General features: G+C 43.3%; 1 protein-coding gene across 4 annotated transcripts in view; it reads left to right on the plus strand.

Annotated features, from left to right (window-relative positions):
• Positions 1 to 19,061, plus strand: part of MAGED1 (MAGE family member D1) — a 60,911-nt gene extending 41,850 nt beyond the window's left edge. Inside the window, exons 1-13 of one of the 4 annotated variants that reach the window (XM_047843824.1) lie at positions 12,263 to 12,451; positions 12,993 to 13,066; positions 13,768 to 14,484; positions 15,141 to 15,809; positions 15,934 to 15,997; positions 16,221 to 16,300; positions 16,474 to 16,565; positions 16,789 to 16,868; positions 16,960 to 17,002; positions 17,266 to 17,328; positions 17,902 to 18,016; positions 18,262 to 18,647; positions 18,852 to 19,061. In XM_047843824.1, the coding sequence (XP_047699780.1) occupies positions 13,022 to 13,066; positions 13,768 to 14,484; positions 15,141 to 15,809; positions 15,934 to 15,997; positions 16,221 to 16,300; positions 16,474 to 16,565; positions 16,789 to 16,868; positions 16,960 to 17,002; positions 17,266 to 17,328; positions 17,902 to 18,016; positions 18,262 to 18,639 (2,346 nt within the window). In that variant the 5' untranslated portion in view covers positions 12,263 to 12,451; positions 12,993 to 13,021 and the 3' untranslated portion in view covers positions 18,640 to 18,647; positions 18,852 to 19,061. Of the gene's footprint in view, positions 1 to 12,262; positions 12,452 to 12,992; positions 13,067 to 13,767; positions 14,485 to 15,140; positions 15,810 to 15,933; positions 15,998 to 16,220; positions 16,301 to 16,473; positions 16,566 to 16,788; positions 16,869 to 16,959; positions 17,003 to 17,265; positions 17,329 to 17,901; positions 18,017 to 18,261; positions 18,648 to 18,851 lie in introns of those variants that run through there. The other 3 variants (XM_047843825.1, XM_047843826.1, XM_047843827.1) reach the window with 3 other exon arrangements.
• Positions 19,062 to 19,958: the final 897 nt, after the last annotated feature.

Here is a 19,958-nt window from a genome sequence, read left to right on the forward strand (position 1 = left end):
AATGGAATAGAATAGAAACCCCAGAACTAGACCCACAAACGTATGGCCAACTCATCTTTGACAAAGCAGGAAAGAATATCCAATGGAAAAAAGACAGCCTCTTTAACAAATGGTGCTGGGAGAACTGGACAGCAACATGCAGAAGGTTGAAACTAGACCACTTTCTCACACCATTCACAAAAATAAACTCAAAATGGATAAAGGACCTAAATGTGAGACAGGAAACCATCAAAACCTTAGAGGAGAAAGCAGGAAAAGACCTCTCTGACCTCAGCCGAAGCAATCTCTTACTCGACACATCCCCAAAGGCAAGGGAATTAAAAGCAAAAGTGAATTACTGGGACCTTATGAAGATAAAAAGCTTCTGCACAGCAAAGGAAACAACCAACAAAACTAAAAGGCAACCAACGGAATGGGAAAAGATATTCGCAAATGACATATCGGACAAAGGGCTAGTCTCCAAAATCTATAAAGAGCTCACCAAACTCCACACCCGAAAAACAAATAACCCAGTGAAGAAATGGGCAGAAAACATGAATAGACACTTCTCTAAAGAAGACATCCAGATGGCCAACAGGCACATGAAAAGATGTTCAGCGTCGCTCCTTATCATGGAAATACAAATCAAAACCACACTCAGGTATCACCTCACGCCAGTCAGAGTGGCCAAAATGAACAAATCAGGAGACTATAGATGCTGGAGAGGATGTGGAGAAACGGGAACCCTCTTGCACTGTTGGTGGGAATGCAAATTGGTGCAGCCGCTCTGGAAAGCAGTGTGGAGTTTCCTCAGAAAATTAAAAATAGACCTACCCTATGACCCAGCAATAGCACTGCTAGGAATTTATCCAAGGGATACAGGAGTACTGATGCATAGGGCCACTTGTACCCCAATGTTCATAGCAACACTCTCAACAATAGCCAAATTATGGAAAGAGCCTAAATGTCCATCAACTGATGAATGGATAAAGAAATTGTGGTTTATATACACAATGGAATATTACGTGGCAATGAGAAAAAATGAAATATGGCCTTTTGTAGCAACGTGGATGGAACTGGAGAGTGTGATGCTAAGTGAAATAAGCCATACAGAGAAAGACAGATACCATATGGTTTCACTCTTATGTGGATCCTGAGAAACTTAACAGGAACCCATGGGGGAGGGGAAGGAAAAAAAAAAAGAGGTTAGAATGGGAGAGAGCCAAAGCATAAGAGACTGTTAAAAACTGAGAACAAACTGAGGGTTGATGGGGGGTGGGAGGGAGGAGAGGGTGGGTGATGGGTATTGAGGAGGGCACCTTTTGGGATGAGCACTGGGTGTTGTATGGAAACCAATTTGTCAATAAATTTCATAAAAAAAAAATTCTTACACATATACAATAAAGGAGATAAAGTTAAGTTAGCTCCCACCCAGAAAACGTGAATGAAGGATTTAAGAATTCTGTAGTGCTCACTTTGAACCACCATAATGTTTTTGTAATTTAATTTTTTTTTCATTTTAATTCCAGTATAGTTAACATACAGTGTAATATTAGTTCAGGTGTACAATATAGTGATTCAATAATTCTATACATTGTCTGTGCTCATCATAAGTATTTTCTTTAATCATTATCACCTATTTCACCCATTCCCCCACCTACCTCCTCTCTGGTAACCATCAGTTTTTTCTGTATAGCATAAATATATAATATATATATTATATATATATATATATATATATACACTGCATCTTCTTTATCCATTCATGTATTGATGGACACGTGGGCTGTTGCTTTCATAATTTGGATATCTGCAATAAGCATAGGGGTGCATATATCCCTTTGAATTAGTGTTTTGTTTTTTTTTTGATAGATACCCAGTAGGAAGCACCATAATGTTTTATGTTTGGGTCTCAATGTATATAGTACCTATGCAGAAGTTTCAAGAAGGACCCATTATTTCATAGGATTATTCTATCATTGACTTAGAAAAGGGTGTTGTAGTCTCATGCTATGATTTTGGTTTTATTATTTCTTCTTGCATATCTGTTAAATTATGATTTGTATATTATTTATATTATCCAGTGAACTTTTCATCTAAAGTAATGTTTTGGCTTAAAGTATTATGTCTGCTCTTAATACATCATCTTTTGTTTATTGTATGCCATAACTTATTCCATCCTTTTGTTTTTATCCTTGATATATGTTTATGCTTGAGATACTTCTCTTTTGTATTGCATGCAATGGAAAAATGTATTGCATAAATTTCCTTTGATTAAAGCACCACAGAATATCGGTAATTGCAGTTTTGATTTCCTCTTCGAAGGAAAGCTTCATTTATTCCCTCTCCAATGTGCTTCCTGTAAGCTTCATTTATTCCCTTTCCAATGTGCTTCCTGTCTATGTAGTTCCAAGTTTCTGCCCTATACCATTTTCATTCTGTCCCAAGAAAATCTTTTAACATTTCTAGTAGGGTAGATATACTGGTGGTGAATTCCTTCAGTTTTTGTTTGTCTGAGAAAATATTTCTCCTTCACTTTTAAAGGATACTTCGCTAGATATAGAAATGTAGGGGCACATGGGTGCCTCAGTCAGTTAAGCATCCGACTCTTGATTTCAGCTCAGGTCATAATCCCATGTGGTTTGTGATCAAGTCTCACATCAGGCTCTGTGTGCTGACAGTGTGGAGCCTACTTGAGATTCTCTCTCTCTCTGCCTCTTCCCCACTCATGAGGCTCTTCTCTTTCTCTCTCTCTTTCAAGATAAATAAATAAACTTAAAAAAAGAAGTGTGCATCAGTGTGTTTTTTCTTTAATGTTTTAAAATATTTCCTTCCACTCTTCTTGCTTACATGATTTCTGATGAAAAGCCTTCAGTAATTCTTATCCATGTTTCATTATAAGTAAGATACTTTTTTCTTCTAGTTTCTTTCAAGATTTTCTTTGTCATTGGTCTTCTACAGTTTGAATATGATGTGCCTCAGTGTAAATCTTTTAGTATTTACCTATTTGGTGTTATTTGAGTTTCCTGGATCTATGATTTGTTGCCTTCATTAATTTTGGAAAATTCTTAGCTATTATTATTTGCAGTATTTCTTCTGCCCCATTTTTCTCCCTCTGCATTCCATATATGCATATGTTGCATCTTTTGAAATTATCCCATAGTTCTTAAATGTTCTATTTTTTAAAGTTATTTTTCCTTTTTAACTTTCAGTTTGGGAATTATCTCTTAATCTACCTTTAAGCTTTCCTCAGTTGTGTCATCTACTAATGAGTCCACCAAAGGCATTCTACACTTGTTATGATTTTTTTTCTAGAATTTCCTTTTGATTCTTAGAATTTCCATCACTCTGCTTACTTTACCCATATCCTTGCATGTTTGCTTTTTTATTATTAGATCCTTTAACATATTAATTACAGTGTGTTAAATTCCCTGTCTGATAATTCAAATAGCTCTGTCATATTTGAATCTAATGCTTCCTTTGTCTTTTCAGAATTTTTCTTCTTGCTTTTTGGCGTGCGTTCTAATTTTTTGTTGAAAGCTGGACGTGATGTATTAGGTAATAGGAACTGAGATAGATTGGTCTCTAGTGTCAATCTTGCTAGCAGCTGGGCTTTGTTTAAAGTTTCTTTTAGTATTAGGTGCCAGAGGTTCCATATTCTTCTTGGATCCTTCATTTTGTTTCCTTTCCTGAGTTTGGACTTCCTTAGAGAGTCTTTGTCTTGCAGCTCATTCAGCTATAACCCACTGTTAATACACTTAAGCCCCGTTGGTGTGGTGGTATGGTATGGGATAAAAGGGAGTGTTTTATAATATTCCAATTAAGTCTCAGAGTTCTAGTGGGCCTGTGACCTTTACAGGTATTTTTCTTGTGTAGTCCCCCTCTCTGTGCCCCTACCTTAGGTGAGATAGGAAAGCTAGAGGGGGCTGGAGTGAGAAGGATGTCCTTCCTACATGACTCTGGAACAAGGCTCTGGTGGTCCTTTGTCCTGGGAAGTAGGCCTTTCTTATGGAAAAGGCTTTGGGCATACTTCATAAGGATATTCAAAAGGACTCTTTCCCTCTTCCTGCCAGGGCCACAAGGGTGTCTTTTTTGGATCTGCACTGTGAGAACCTGGTGAGATTCCTGGAAATAAAGCCCGTGAAAGTGTGTTTGCCCCTAAGACTAGCACTCCCGAGAGTTTCTCACTTTCACTCTAGTCCACATTCAGCCTCCAGCAGCTTGTCAAAATTATCAGTTTAGGTGTCCCTACAAGTTTATAGCTCTAGTGGCTTCTGTTTCAGGTAAGCATATCTCATTTGTGACTCTGGATTTGCCTATCCCTCATGATTTCAGGACGGTGGTTTGTTCTGAAACCTCATTTCCCTGTTGGGTCCAAGAAAAGTCATTGATATTTAGTTTGTTTAGCTTTTTGTTGTTTTAGTACTTCTTTTCAAGGCTGTTCTTCACATTGATTGTGTTGAGAAGAAAAGCAGAGATGAAACAAGGAGTCAGTAGATATTGTGGATTCCTGAAAACCAGAGAAACCTAGGCCCTGTATTTCAGGGGTGGGAAGAAACCCCAGGTAGGTTTGCCAAGATCTTCTAGCAATGTGGCCTTGTGCTTCACTTCCTGGGTAAGGCCAGGAGAGATCAAGACTACAAAATAAAAATAGTTGTGTGGTGTCTATAAGGATTTTGAGCTTTAGGCCTCCCCGCATAGTGTCTCTCAGCTCAGGGTATCATAGGAGTATAAGAATATGTTAGACAAAGACAACATCACAGAGATAAAGAGTCCCCAGCATATGATAGGAGCTGCAGAATATTTCCCATGTATACGAATGGTATATGACACTCTCAGAGAGTAAGACCCCAAGAGGGTTTTGTAGTAATGAATGACGCTTAACTCAACAGCTACCTGGTTGGACAGACATTGGTAAACCAGAGATGACATGAATGCCAGAATGGATATAGTATACTCAACAGTTATCACCCATTCTGATGTTTTGACACTAAGGTCCCATAACTTAAGACACAACCCCAAAGAAAGGGTCGTAAGGAGAACTCCATACTGCTGAAGATTGAGTTTTAACCACTCAAAGGGTCATAAGGAGAACTCCATACTGCTGAAGATTGAGTTTTAGCCACTCAATGGATTGGGAAGTTGAAATAGAATTTATAAATTGAGTTACAGAGAAAAACAAAACATATTTCCTGTATACCTGAATTCATCAGATAATATCCATACCTGATGAACAACCAGCAGCAGAGAGTACGTGATAAATGCTGAGTATTCCAAACAAATATATCTATTCAAAACATGGGACACATGGCTCTTACTAATTGAAAACCACAGTGGTCTTACCTCAAGGCAAGAGTGACATCATGTGAGAAATGACTTCTGGCACTTTGATGGGTATCAGATATAAAGAGAACTGGGTATTTGAGGAGAAAAAAGAGGAACTCCTTACATTCAACATTCTTCTCTCTGCAGAATGAAATCTGCCACTAATGAGGTGTCATTCCACATCATTTCTTTTTCTTATCTCTGTCCCTCTTATTCAAACACTTCTCTTTTCTCCCTTATTGTTTATTTCCCCTACTCCCTTCTTCCTCATTTTCTTCCTTCTCCTTTCTTATGTTCCTTTCTTCATCTACTTATTAACCTATTTCCTTCCACCTCCCTCTCATGCTCTTCCATCCTATGTCTCTTCTTCCTTCTACATTCTACTTCCTTATTCTCTTTCCTCCTACTTTTTCTATTTCAACTTAATATCTATTCTTTGTCTACTCTCTTATTTCTTCATATCTTCATTATTCCATTTACTTGCAACTACTATTTTCATTCATCTTTTCTCTTATCCCTGTTTTCTTCTTTCCTTCTTCCATCTATTCCTCTTCCTCCCCTCTTTTCAACTTTTCTTTCTCCATTTCTTCCTCTTTTCATGCTCCCTTCTAACAATATGATTGTAGAATAGAGTGGAATTAAAGTATACTTAAAATGGTAGAGTCAACAGGAGTAGGTGATAGATTAGATTTGTGAATGAGGGAGAGGAAACATTATGAATAACTAAGTAAAATATAAACAGAAACTACTAAATAAGATTTTTAAAACTACTTATAAAAAAGCAATAAACATTCTTAATGGTGAAATGGTAATCATTTCAGGAAAAAGGAAAGGATGTTCCTTATTGAGATTATTACCCAAAATTGTTCCTTGTGTTTTAGCAAATCATATAAGACAATAAGTGCTGTATATATTGTAAAATAAGAGATCAAGTTATCTTTCTTACAGTGTGATTGTACATTAGAAATTCCAATAGTTGTACTTTTTTAAAAACACCAGAATTGAGGACTTCTACTTCCAGCAGGAAGGGGTAAATGGCATAGATGTACTTTCCCCTGGGCATTATATATAAACCAAACACGAGAAGACCTTGAAAGTTATAGATAAGATGACATACTCTCCAGGGAACTTGCATTCCAAGGAATAACATGGTGGTGAGTTCCCTGGGTTTTCTTTTGGCCTCATATAGCCCAGATAACCTCCTGAAGAAGCTTGCAAACTGGAAACACCAAAGGACATAGACCAAAAAAAAAGAAAATCTCAACATACCTCTGTTCTTTCCATATCTAAAAGACAAAGACAGCACAAGAAGACAAAAAAAATAGACAATAACTGCTCTACTCTAGCTAAATATTAGAGGGAGAACTGTGGCCCTATCCCTGCCAGCAAAATCCAATATACAGACCCTATACTTCCACCCTTGCCAGCCTGTAATGGGGTCTCTAATCTTCTGACAGAGTGTCAGAGAAGGGCAAATGGGGAGTGGGAATAGCCCAGTCACCACAATGCCAGAAACCATGTGGGGAGCTTCGATCTCCATCCCTAAAGATGATAATGAGATGCTTCTGCCCCTAGCCAATGAAGTCATGTCAAAAAAAAAAAAAAGGCCTAGTGGAAAATCACCACCCAGCACTAAAAATGATAGACATTTACCATGTAATTACGTACCCAGGTCTCTTGCAGTCAGACTGATACTAGTAAAACTTTAATATGGAGCTGGAACTTAGCCCTCAATAACAAAGAGCCCCTTGCTCTCAGGTGTCAGTGGAGGCTGAGTGGGAATGTGGACTTCCACCCACATGTGATAAAAGAGAATATTTAAACAAAATTCAGATCCTTATAGCATACTATGCAAAATATCTAGGTTCAATTGAAAATGACTCATTATATTAAGAACTATGATAATCACAACTTGAATGAGAAAAGACAGTCAATACACACCAACACCAAGAGGACACAGAAATTAGAATCATCTAAAAAGGATTTTAAATAGCCATCCTAAAAGTGTTTCAATGTGCAGTTTGAGCATTCTTAGAACTAAAGGAAAAATAGAAACTCTTTAACAAAGAAACAAAATCTTCCAGGGTGCCTGGGTGGCTCAGTCGGTTAAGCATCCGACTTCGGCTCAGGTCGTGATCTCATGGTTCGTGAATTTGAACCCCGTGTCAGGCTCTGTACTGACAGCTCAGAGCCTGGAGCCTGCTTTGGATTCTGTGTCACCCTCTCTCTCTGCCCCTCCACTACTCACGCTCTGTCTCTCTCTCTCTCTCTCTCTCAAAAATAAATAAAAATATTTAATAATTTTAAAACAAAGGAAACAAAATCTTCCAAAGAAATAGAAGATATAATGAAGAATAAAAAAGAAATTTAAGAACTGAAAAATCCTGGGCGCCTGGGTGACTCAGTTAAATGTCTGACTTTGGCTCAGGTCATGATCTCACTGCTCATGGGTTTGAGCGCCATATCAGTCTCTGTGCTCACAGCTCAGAGTCTGGAGCCTGCTTCAAATTCTGTGTCTCCCTCTGTCTCTGTTCCTCCCCCACTCATGCTTGCTTTCTCTCTCAAAAATAAATAAACATAAAAAAGAACTGAAAAATCCAATAAATGAACTTTTAAAAAACCTCAGTAGATTACTTCAACAGCAGAACAATATGATGTAAGAATGAATCAATGAACTCTAAGATAGAGCACATTAATGGCTGCTAAGGGTTAAGGATAGTGGAGGGAAGGATGATGAGTGTGAGTGTAAAGGGGTAGTACAGGGAAATATGTGGGAGTGGAATAGTTCTGTATCTTGACTGCTGTGGTGATTACTATAGAAACCTCCACATGTGATAGAATTAGACATGTATATCATACCAATGCCAATTTCTTGAATTTGATATTGTATTATAGTTATAACTGTGCCCATTGGGGAAAGTGGCTGAAGGGGTACTCTTTACTATCTTTGCAATTTCTTGTGAATCTATCATTATTTCAAAAAGTTAAAAAAAATAGAGTAGAATTGATAAAATAATTTGTTAAGAGCATCTGACCCAGCCGTATTTCAAAAATCATGCCATGAGTATTAGGGGGTGGCTCCCATTACTGCTACCACTGACACTGGATACTAGATGCTGCCCTTGACCCTGCTACCAATGCCGCTCCTAGAAACTGGATTTTCTTGTGGCTACAGATATGGCATTGAATTCCATCATTGCATCTTTGAATCACTCCTTACAGACTGTTAGGTTGGAGTTGTGACTATTTATGCAGTAAAAGAATTGACTCCACAGGTGTGTGGGGTATACAAACCCTGGCATTCCAAAACAAAATTGTCTGTACATTCCAAATAAAGGTCTGGCTCTTGACAAGCTCCTGGGGCATAAACCTCTAAGTTTGTAATATACTGCCTGATTAGACTTTTTGTTCACCTGGGGCTTGGGCCACACCAGATAGTTTACGTTAACAATGTAATTTATAGTGGGCCTTGGTCCTTGTGGTATTATATATTGGCTTGTGACCTTGTGGTACCTCTGCACAGGCTGGAGACCGAGTAACTAAGGTCAGCCACACAAGTGTCCCATGCCTACCTGACCCCCGTCCCCTTAAAATCCCAGCTCAGGCAAACTTCCCTGGTTGCCACATACCTCACTGGGAGATTTGAGCATGGGCCATACAACTCCACTGAGAAAAGACAACTGGAATCTTATGCCTGGTTTCTCATGGAGTCTTTCCTGTGCACTTTTTAGTTTTGTTGATTTAAAATCAGTATCCTTTCACTGTAATAAATAAATAAAATTTTCAAGACCCTACCACAGTGGTAAATCCTACACCACGTTCTCTTGGCTGTTGAGAGAATGTGAAAAAGTGAATATCTGGCCTTTATGTCGAACTGTTATGTAATATAAATTATATACATAGTATTTCCTTACTAAAATGTGAAAAAATAATTGAAATATATCTAGTCCTAAGGGTTTTCAATAAGCATCTGTAAGGCTGTATAAAGAAGTCCAAAAAATAAGACAGACAATACAAAATAAATAGGTAAAAGACTTGCACAGTTACTTTACAAAAGAAATCTAATCAGTCCACTAATATATGAATATGTGTTTCACTGCTTACATGAGAAATGTAAATTAAAACCAGAGGAGATACCAATAAAATACACATCACATTGGCAAAAAGTTGGAAAAGTCTTCATATTACCAAGCACTGTAGAGTATGCCAGTCTTTCTCCCAGGCATCTGGTCACAGGAATGAAAAACATTAAACATAAAATACAAGAATATATGTAACAAATATCTAATTGCAATGTTTGTATGTATGTGCCCCTGAAACCTGAAACTAGAATGACCATCAGTGGGGAAATGGTTGACTACATTGGAGTACATCCCTGTCATGGAATATTATGCAGCAATGTAAAAGAATGAATTTGGTAGATTAGCATTAACTAATAAAATAACTCTGATGCATTTAAAGTGTATATGATCTTAATTTTGTAAAACAGTAAAAAATGACTTTTTGACCATGGAAAAATATAAAAATGGCTGTTAAAATGTATGTTTGGCAGATGAAGGTAGAGGTGAAAGGAATGGGAGGCAATAAGCAAAAGAATGCAATTTAAAACATTTATAGCATACATATAATCCCATTTATGTAAATATATACGCATGGAGTGTTACATGAAAAGGTAGCATCAAAATCTTAATAGCAGTTATCTCAGGGTGGTGCCATTGGGAGTGATGTTTACTTAATTTCTAAAATATTTGAGTAATGTTTAAATTTTTAATGACAAATATGCATTATTTGTATAATGAGGAAAAGTAAGTGAATTCATCACAGGAAAGAAAAAAAAATGCCTCTCAGGTTTCTTGCTTGAGCAACAGGGTGGATGGTGGGATTTATTCATTCATTAACAAACATTTTTTAGCATACAAAATATACCAGTTATCATTGTAGATACAGGGGATACAGCAACGAATAAAACAAAAATTCATCTCCCTAAAAGGCTTTTATTCTAATTGGGGGAGTGGCATGACTAAAGGAGAAACACACTGTGTTTGAGGAAGAGGATATATGCAAAGGAATCAGTTTGAGACCTGTTCAATTTGAAAATATTAAGGGTTATCCAATTGCAGAAGTGAGGCAGACAGTTGGATTATGGATCTAGAATTCATAGGCCAAGTCAAGACTGGAGATACAGATACAGAAGCAGATAGCATTCAAAATGGTGTTTCAGACCTTCTTTCCTGAGTCTGATCACGTACCACTGCAGACACTTTACAGAGGAAGTGCTGAGAAAAAACAGGCAGCTGACAGGGGAGGTTGCTATGCAACAGATGAGGAAAGTCATCCAGCCAGGCAGAATTGATGTTGGCCTTTGGGGACCAAATGCTGCCATCCTTTCTAGCATTAGCTTTCTTTCATATGCAGACTCCTGGCTGGAGCTGATGCCAGAACAAATGTGAAATGTACAAAGATCTGCCTTGGATTTTTGGAGAGTTATCAGTTCAATTTGAGTCATTTCACATCTGTATATGATTTTCTGACTCTCCAGTCATCTGGAAGCATAGCAGCATGTGTGTCCTTGGGTCGGACTCTAGTCAGTGCTATTTGTGCTTCCCATTTTGCATGTTGAGAAGCTGGCTCAGAGAAGTGGAATGACCTGAGCAGGCTCACACAGCTATGGATAGAATGGCACAGCAGTCCATCCCAGGAATTGAGGACCCAAGCCTGGAAGGAACCAGGGTAAACATTTACTCTGAATCCAGGCTTGCCATGGGTCAGGCACACAAATGCCTGATTGTCCTGGCCGCTCCAGTGGGCACCAGCAAGGCCTCATGGGCAGTGTGTTTGTGCCACTCACAGGGAGAGGCCTGACAGAGTAGGGAGTGAATCCTGAAGAACAATCCCCACACCTGGATGGAACCACATAGAGGGGGTGGGGACTAAGGGCCTCTACCTGTGTTCTGTGTGCAGAGCATAAGCTTAAGTCTTGGAGAACACAAACCTTGCTTCTTTGGGGCAGGTGTTGACAGGGCAGGGAGTGTGCGTGTGTGTGTGTGTGTGTGTGTGTGTGTGTGTGTGTGTGTGAAAGAGAGAGAGAGAGAGAGAAATCTGTCACTCAACCTGAAGAGGGGAGGGTGCCTCAGTTCCCAGGCCAAAACTAGTGGAACGTGGGTTTTGGAGTCAAGAAGGCCCTGGCCCGCATTTTACATTTTCTGTTTATTGGCTCTATAGCCTTGTCTAGTTTATACAGTGTATCTGTGCTTTAACTTCCTGACCTATAAAATAGGGATGCTGACACCCACCTCCCAGGGCTGCTGTGAGAAGACAAGCCCCAGCACAGACTGTGCTGTGATGTTGAAGCTGTGCCCTTCCCTCCCCATCTCACTAGCACACAAGATAAGCGCATGGTTGGAGCTGCACAAAGTGCTGGAAGGAATCCAATGTTTAGGAGTCTGGGATCTGTTGAGGGGGATCATATAGATTTGTGTGTCAGGTGCAGACTTGTTCTATCTCCAACAGTGTATTCTCTCTGTCTGTTCCTTTTCCTGGGTCCCAAAGTAGGTAAGCTTAGCAGGAGCCTAGCACTTGTTGCAGTTAGAGACCCCACACAGACACCTCCTTAACAGTGACCTAAGTGGTGCTAGGCAAGGGGGTGGCGATGCATGCCGACCCGACGGGAGGGGCCATAAGAGGGAAGGGATAGAATGGAGACGCATTGCGGAAAAGGTTGGGGGCCGGTGTGGGGCAAGGGGTGGGACCTAAAGGCGCCGCGCATCTGTTTGGGGGAGGGGATATTGAGGAAAGAGGTGGGACCCTGCTATACTGTCGACCTGGTTGGTGGTGGGGTGGTGTGTTGGCAAAGGGGCGGGATTCCTTGCCACTGCACATGCGCACCGTGATGTTCAGGACGAAGCTTTTGTTGGGGAAGCGGGCGGGACTTTTATTTGCTCGGTCAGTTCTTGCGCATGCGCACAACTATCTGAGGCGGTGGGTGGTATATTAGGCGGAGAGGCGGGGTCTTCTTAGCTGCCGCGCTGGCATTTTCTCCTGGACAAGGAGAGGGTGCGGCTGCCGAGAGCCGATCACTGCAATCCCGATCCTCTGAGTCGTGAAGAAGGGAGGCAACGAGGGGGTTGGGGTTGGGGCCTGAGGCAAGGTGAGAATTAGCCCCCAGACAGGGCATCTGCCCCCTGGTGCGGGCCCCCCATTTTTCATTTCGATCCCTTTACCCCGGATTCTGATTCCCCTTCCACTCCCCGAACCCCGATTCACACCCCTTACCCGACCCTCCTTTACTCAGAACCTCTGTTTGCTCTCCGAACCCCTCCCATCGTTAAAAATCTCCACAGATTTCTGGACCTCAATCTGTACTGTCATACGATTCCTCCTGATTCGAAACCTCCATTCAATTTTACCATATGCGAGTCCTAACCCATTCCCCTTGGATTCAGAACTGTTACTGGTTTTCCGAACCCTGATTTGAAGCTTCTTTCCGGCAGTAGCTTCTCAGGATTCAGAACCACCATCCTGACACCCATTCACTTTTCCCACCCCGATCCAGCCCGTTTCCCTCACATTCAGCGCCTCATTCACCCCCACAGTCAACCCCCAGACACCCCCCCCCCCAGTTCGGTCCTTCGTATTTGCCCTCTGTAGTATAACGCCCAGCTCCCCCCCCCCCCCCCCCCCCCGCCCAGGCTCTGCTCTTGCCAGAGGGACAGGAGCCATGGCTCAGAAAATGGACTGTGGTGCGGGCCTCCTCGGCTTCCAGGTGAGATCTCCACTCCCCACCCCACCATTTCCCTAGCCGACAGTTCCCTGGGGCCCCTTTGGCTGGATCTGATTTTTACCTCTTCGTGCCTAGACTCCGTCGTCTTTCAAATTCCCATGGTTTATTGAGGGGGGGAGGGGCATCCCTTTTCAGCCCTCAGTCCCTGCTTAGAGAAAGGGGAGACCCTGTTAGTAGTCAGGGCAATCTGCCCAGAGAATGCGGGTTGGGTAAGGAACCATTTTTTTTCCACAGTCCTGACGCTTGTAGAACAGTCTGCCACCCCCTCCCCCAACCTCCTGACGCCACCCTCCGTCTGTCTTGCTTTACCCATCCCTGCGACCGACCCCCCTTATTCTCCTCAACTCCTGGAGGCGGCACCCTTGCTCTGCCTCACCTCTTGTCCTGAGCTGCTCCTGAGCTGCCGCACACCGCATTGCTCTGCTGTAACCTCCTCCATCACCCCCCACCGCCCCCTTCATTCCATTTCGACCCCACTCCTCATTCTGCCCCACCCCTCATTTAGTCCGTGCCCCACTCCATCCCTGCCACACGTTTTGTTACCACTCCGCCTCCCATCGCCCCTTGCTGGTGGTCTGGATCTGTGCCTCCCCCTTTTTGCACCATCCTTCTGCCTGCGCCTCCCCTGCATTGCTCCCCCTACCCTCCCGCTTCAAATTTAATTTTTCCCCCTGTATTTGCAGGGTGAGGCCTCCGTAGAAGACAGCACCTTGCTTATGCAGACCCTGATGGAGGCCATCCAGATTTCAGAGGCTCCACCTACCAACCAGGCCACAGCAGCTGGGCCGAATGCTAGTCCCCAGAGTTCACAGCCCCCAACAGCCAGTGAGATGGCTGACATTCAGGTTTTAGCGGCTGCCGCTAGGCCCAAAACAGCCTTTAAGGCTCAGAATGCCACCACAAAAGGCCCAAATGGTGCCTATGATTTCTCTCAGGCTCTTAATGCCAAGGACATGCCCAATGCACCGACTAAGGCAGCCTTTAAGTCCCAGAATGCTGCTCCTAAGGGCCCAAATGCTGCCTATGATTTTTCCCAGGCAGCAACCACCAGTGAGTTAACTGCTAACAAGTCTGAGATGGCCTTTAAGGCCCAGAGTGCCACTACTAAAGTGGGCCAAAATACCACCTACAGTTTCTCTCAGTCTCTCAGTGCCAGTGAGGTGGCCAACACTCAGCCTAAGACAGCCTTTAAGGCTTGGAATGACACCACTAAGGCCCCAACGGTTGATACCCAGATCCAGAATATTAACCAAGCCAAGATGGCCACTTCCCAGACTGAAGTAGAGACCAACCCAGGTATCCCTGAATCTGATGGTGCAGCTGCACAGACATCAGCAGATGGTTCCCAGGCTCAGAATCTGGAGTCCAGGACTATAATTCGGGGCAAGAGGACCCGCAAGGTGAGATCCCTCCTAGCTCCACTTTGCTTTGGGCTCTCTCCTTTCTTCTCTGAGGTTGTTCATTTGTTCTAAACAAAACAAAACATATGTATATAATGGCCTGTATTCAGCTAGGTTGTAGGGGATAACAAGATAAATGTGATCATTTCTGCTCTCTGAATATCCACAGACTGGTAGGGAGATGAGACATGGACACATAATATAAGCACCCAGCATGTAATTCAGCTTAACACTTTTCATAGTAGCCACCATGTGTTAGGGTTGAGCTGGGCACATTCACACAGGTTATCTCATTAAATCTTCAAGATAATACCAGGTAGGGATCATAGTCTCAGTTTTACAGAGAAGGAAACTAAGTCCCAGAGAGGTGAAGTGACTTGAGTGATTTGTCCAGGGTGGTACAAGCAGAGCCAGTGGTGGACATAGGAAGAGGAGAAGCCTCAGGCCCCACCCTTGGGTTGCTCCTGGCCTGGTTCAGAGATGAAACTCCTGCCTGGAAGACAGTGAAAGACAAGCCCAGGACTCAGGGTGACCATTGGCTAGTGGGTCAGGCTGTCACTACAGGTGAGGGTTTTAGGAGGCCTTCCTGGAATAGATAGGGTGAGGCCACAGAAACAGCTGGTGACCCTGGACTTTCCTTCTCTCTGATGATGCAGATTAATAACTTGAATGTGGATGAGAACAGCAGTGGGGATCAGAGACGGGCCCCACTGACTGCAGGGACATGGAGGTCTGCACCGGTTCCAGTTACCACTCAGAACCCACCTGGCGCACCCCCCAATGTGCTCTGGCAGACCCCATTGGCCTGGCAGAACCCTTCAGGCTGGCAAAACCAGCCAGCCCGGCAGACCCCACCAGCACGTCAGAGCCCCCCAGCTAGGCAGACCCCACCAGCCTGGCAAAACCCAGTTGCTTGGCAGAACCCAGTGATCTGGCCGAACCCAGTGATCTGGCAGAACCCAGTGATCTGGCCAAACCCCATTGTCTGGCCTGGTCCGGTTGTCTGGCCGAACCCACTAGCCTGGCAGAATCCACCTGGGTGGCAGACCCCACCTGGATGGCAGACCCCACCAGGTTGGCAGGGTCCTCCAGATTGGCAAGGCCCTCCTGACTGGCCGCTACCACCTGACTGGCCTCTACCACCTGATTGGCCACTTCCCACTGACTGGCCACTCCCACCTGACTGGATCCCCACTGATTGGCCAGTCCCACCTGACTGGCAGAACCTACGACCCTCACCAAACCTGCGACCCTCTCCCAACTCACGTGCCTCACAGAACCTGGGTGCCTCACAGCCCCGAGATGTGGCCCTTCTTCAGGAAAGAGTAAGAACTATTATCCCTAGTCACTTTTCCTTCTCTTCCTCTTGTCTTTGTCATCCATCTGTAATGTAATCAAGTTTTCTATAAATATCTTAGTAACTTTAATGATTTCCTTTTCCCCTCCCAGGCAAATAAGTTGGTCAAGTACCTGATGCTTAAAGATTATACCAAGGTGCCCATCAAGCGCTCAGGTAGGCACCCAGTGCCCTTCCCCGGCACCCTGCCCTTCCCCTCACCGCATGCTCTGTGGACATCCCTTTGCTTATAGTCTCCTTCCCTTGAATCCCCTCTTTCCATCGCTGATTCTTCTTGTTTCATCCTTGAGGGCCCTGATTATTTTCCCTTTGGTAGGGCTGGCAAAGGGGTTGTAGCTCTGTGGCGCCTGCTCAGCTCAGGTACTCTCTTCTCCTACAGAAATGTTGAGGGATATCATCCGTGAATACACTGATGTTTATCCAGAAATCATTGAACGTGCATGCTTTGTCCTGGAGAAGGTGAGAAGGCAGCCCTGAGGAATAGGAATAATGAGGGAAGGTCTTGATATCAAAGACTCGTGGGATTCCTACTGGGCATTTAGGGCTGAAGTATCACAGGGAGGTGAGCAAGTGTGTATGGGTAGCTTATGCTAAATTTTGTAATTTCATAGTCTGTTTTCTTGTCCCTGTAGAAATTTGGGATTCAGCTGAAGGAGATTGACAAAGAAGAACACCTATATATTCTCATCAGTACCCCGGAGTCCTTGGCTGGCATACTGGGAACGTAAGATGGGAAGGGAGATGGAACATTGCCTTTATCAGTGCTTTTTTCCTGGGAGTGTCAAGTAGGTCAGGGTCCAAGATTCAGGGTCACATACCAGGTCATGGTCAGAACTGGGGTAGAATTATCCCCTTGCTGAGGAATGCTGGGTAAGCTATATGGTTAAGCTACCTGGGGTGTCTCATACAGATGGCTGCTGAAAATATAACTTTCTGTACTCTGTTAGGACCAAAGACACACCCAAGCTGGGTCTCCTCTTGGTGATATTGGGCGTCATCTTCATGAATGGCAACCGTGCCAGTGAAGGTGAGTGGCTGGATCTGCAGCTGGGGGTTGGCTACAGCCTGATTTTCATGCTCATTTTCCGTCCCTTGTCTCCCCTTGCCTCCCATTGCAGCTGTCCTCTGGGAGGCACTACGCAAGATGGGACTGCGTCCTGGGTATGATTGGGCTCTCTCATCTCTTGCCTGTTTATATCATCCTTTGGCAACAGAGGATGGTCCCAGGATTGCATCAGCCTAGTGGTCTAGGGGGATTGGTTTGGGGAGGTACAGAGCCCAAGGATGTGACCTGGGTGGATGGGGAAATCGTCCTGAACTCTATGCTTCTTCTCTCATCTCTGACCTCTGTGCTTGAAAGCTCTTTTCTTTTCTTTGGGCAATCTCGTAGTCTCTGATTATGGGTTTCTTTTTTATATTATCAGGGTGAGACATCCTCTCCTTGGAGATCTGAGGAAACTTCTTACTTACGAGTTTGTAAAGCAAAAGTAAGTGATGTCTAAGGGCCTTTGTTTGGTCCTCATGAGTTCTGTGTGCTGGTCAGCCTCAGACAGTCCTTCCTGTGCTCATTTCTTACACTATACCTATACATATACATAGAAAAACACACATGTACTTGGAAGTGTTGATTGAGTGGACTGCTCATGGTTGGATTTTTCTGCAGTATAATTATCTTGCGTGTGAAACCTGTCCAGTATACCCACAGTAGACATTTCCAAGGCTGAGGTTTACACCCCACTGTAATCATTGCAATGGGCCAACTATGACTTAATAACAATATTACAAGAATGTGGAGCTAGAGCTGTGATGGAAAAGGTGAGATTAAGCATTGTCCTTTCTATGACCCTATATAAGCCACCCTGAAGTTCTAGGTGATTACTTAATGTAGAAGCACTGGTACAGGAATTTGAAGGTCTGACTATTAGAATATAATTATGCTAGGTTTAGGAATGAGTCTGGGGGGACTTGCTACCTGAAATTGGGGGTGTCAAAATATAGTATCATTCATTGTTGGACTACCATTCTTGCCCGGGTGGAAACAAAGACCTTTCTGCTCTAAGGTACCTGGATTACAGACGAGTGCCCAACAGCAACCCTCCTGAGTATGAGTTCCTCTGGGGCCTCCGTTCCTACCATGAAACTAGCAAGATGAAAGTGCTGAGATTCATTGCAGAGGTAATAGAGGAATTGCTCTAGAGCTGATAGGTCAAGGGATGAGGTATGACTGGCTTGGAAGGGTCCAGAGCAGGAATGAGACCTTAGATATCACACATGGTAGTGCTGCATTACTGGTGGCATTTATTGTCGTTGTTATGTAAACAGCAGCACAAAGTAGGGCACTGAATAAATAGTAGATACTTCATAAATATTAACTCATACAATTAGGGATTTTTTTATTTATTTTCTGTTCCTCATCTCAGGTTCAAAAGAGAGATCCTCGTGACTGGACTGCACAGTTCATGGAGGCTGCAGATGAGGCATTGGATGCTCTAGATGCTGCTGCAGCTGAGGCTGAGGCCCGGGCTGAGGCGAGAACCCGCATGGGGATTGGAGATGAGGCCGTATCTGGGCCCTGGAGCTGGGATGACATTGAGTTTGAGCTGCTGACCTGGGATGAGGAAGGAGATTTTGGCGATCCCTGGTCTAGAATCCCATTTACCTTCTGGGCCAGATACCATCAGAATGCCCGCTCCAGATTTCCTCAGACCTTCGCTGGCCCCATTATTGGCCCTAGTGGTACAGCCAGTGCCAACTTCGCTGCCAACTTTGGTGCCATTGGTTTCTTCTGGGTTGAGTGAGATGTTGGGTAGGTATATCACTTTGTATTGGGCAGTTAGGGTCATTGGTAGATACAGGATCCATGGGAATGTATTTATGTATACCATCTGGGAATCTTAGGAAACCCATGGTGGGAAGATGAAGAAAGTATAGGGAAACACTATTTGGTGTTTATATTACTATTTGATATATATCATTGATTTTATTTTTTTTTTCTTTCTTATGTCCACAGATATTGCTAATCATTTGCAATAGTCTTTCCCCTGAGTGAGGCTGAAGCCTCAGATTCCTTCTAAACACAGCTATCTAGAGAGCCACATCCTGTTGACTGAAAGTGGCATGCAAGATAAATTTATTTGCTGTTCCTTGTCTGTTGCTTTTATCCCCCTTGTGTGCTGTCAAGTTTTGGTATCAGAAATAAACATTGAAACTGCAAAATGAATGAGATGTGCTCTCTGTTTTTCCCATGTTTGAGGAGTGATCAACTTGTTTATATGGGAGAGATAGGGCCTCAGTGCTAGCCTCAGGGGCAGATTAGCTTTCAACTGATAAAAATATGGGTAGACTCTGCTTATGGATTAGGAAACAAAGGATGGAGTAATGAACACAGTGTTAATCAAGAACTACTGTGGTCTACTTTATAAGTAATACTTAAGTGAATTATATGTGATAGACATGCTGCTAGGTGTCCTGGGGTGACATTAAAAGAGATGAAATAATGGGAGAGGGTGTAGGTGGTCAGACAGTTGCAATTAAGAAGACAAAAGAGGTAGAACTCCAGGTAATGACAAGGTCCAGAGAGGGTGGTTGAAGGGGAGGGAAAATAACTGTTCTTGGAGATGATGTTCCTGGGATTCCAGGTTGTTGGTTGTATTAACCATGTGGAAAGTGAAATAGCTCCAGGATGGGGGCAGGAGTAGGAGCAGAGAACACTGTGATCCAGGTACCTGAGTTCTATGTGAGTAGGAAGATATCATACCCTTAGCCACATTGCCTATAAAGAGGTGGATTCATAAGGCACCCCCTCCTCATCTCTGGATATGCTTCCCAGGAACCTGTCCCTCTAGAAAGTCCTCCCAGTCTCCCATCTCCAAAGGATCAGGGCCTCATCACAGAGACAAGTTCTTATGGATAATAATGGAGGCCTCACATTGGCCTCTTCTCCCCTCCTGCAGGGAGAAAGAGGAAACTTTGTTGCTTAGAGAATAAGAATTGAGAAAGACAAGGCCTTGTGAGAGCTAGCCTTCCTTTTGGTGTGACTGTGAACAAGAACCTGGCTTGAGCTGCTGAGGTCTTTGCTGGAAGCAGAGCTCTCAGGGTGAAATTAGGCCTCGGCCAT

This window comes from Prionailurus viverrinus, chromosome X (genome assembly GCF_022837055.1).
Source record: "Prionailurus viverrinus isolate Anna chromosome X, UM_Priviv_1.0, whole genome shotgun sequence".
NCBI lineage: Eukaryota > Metazoa > Chordata > Mammalia > Carnivora > Felidae > Prionailurus > Prionailurus viverrinus.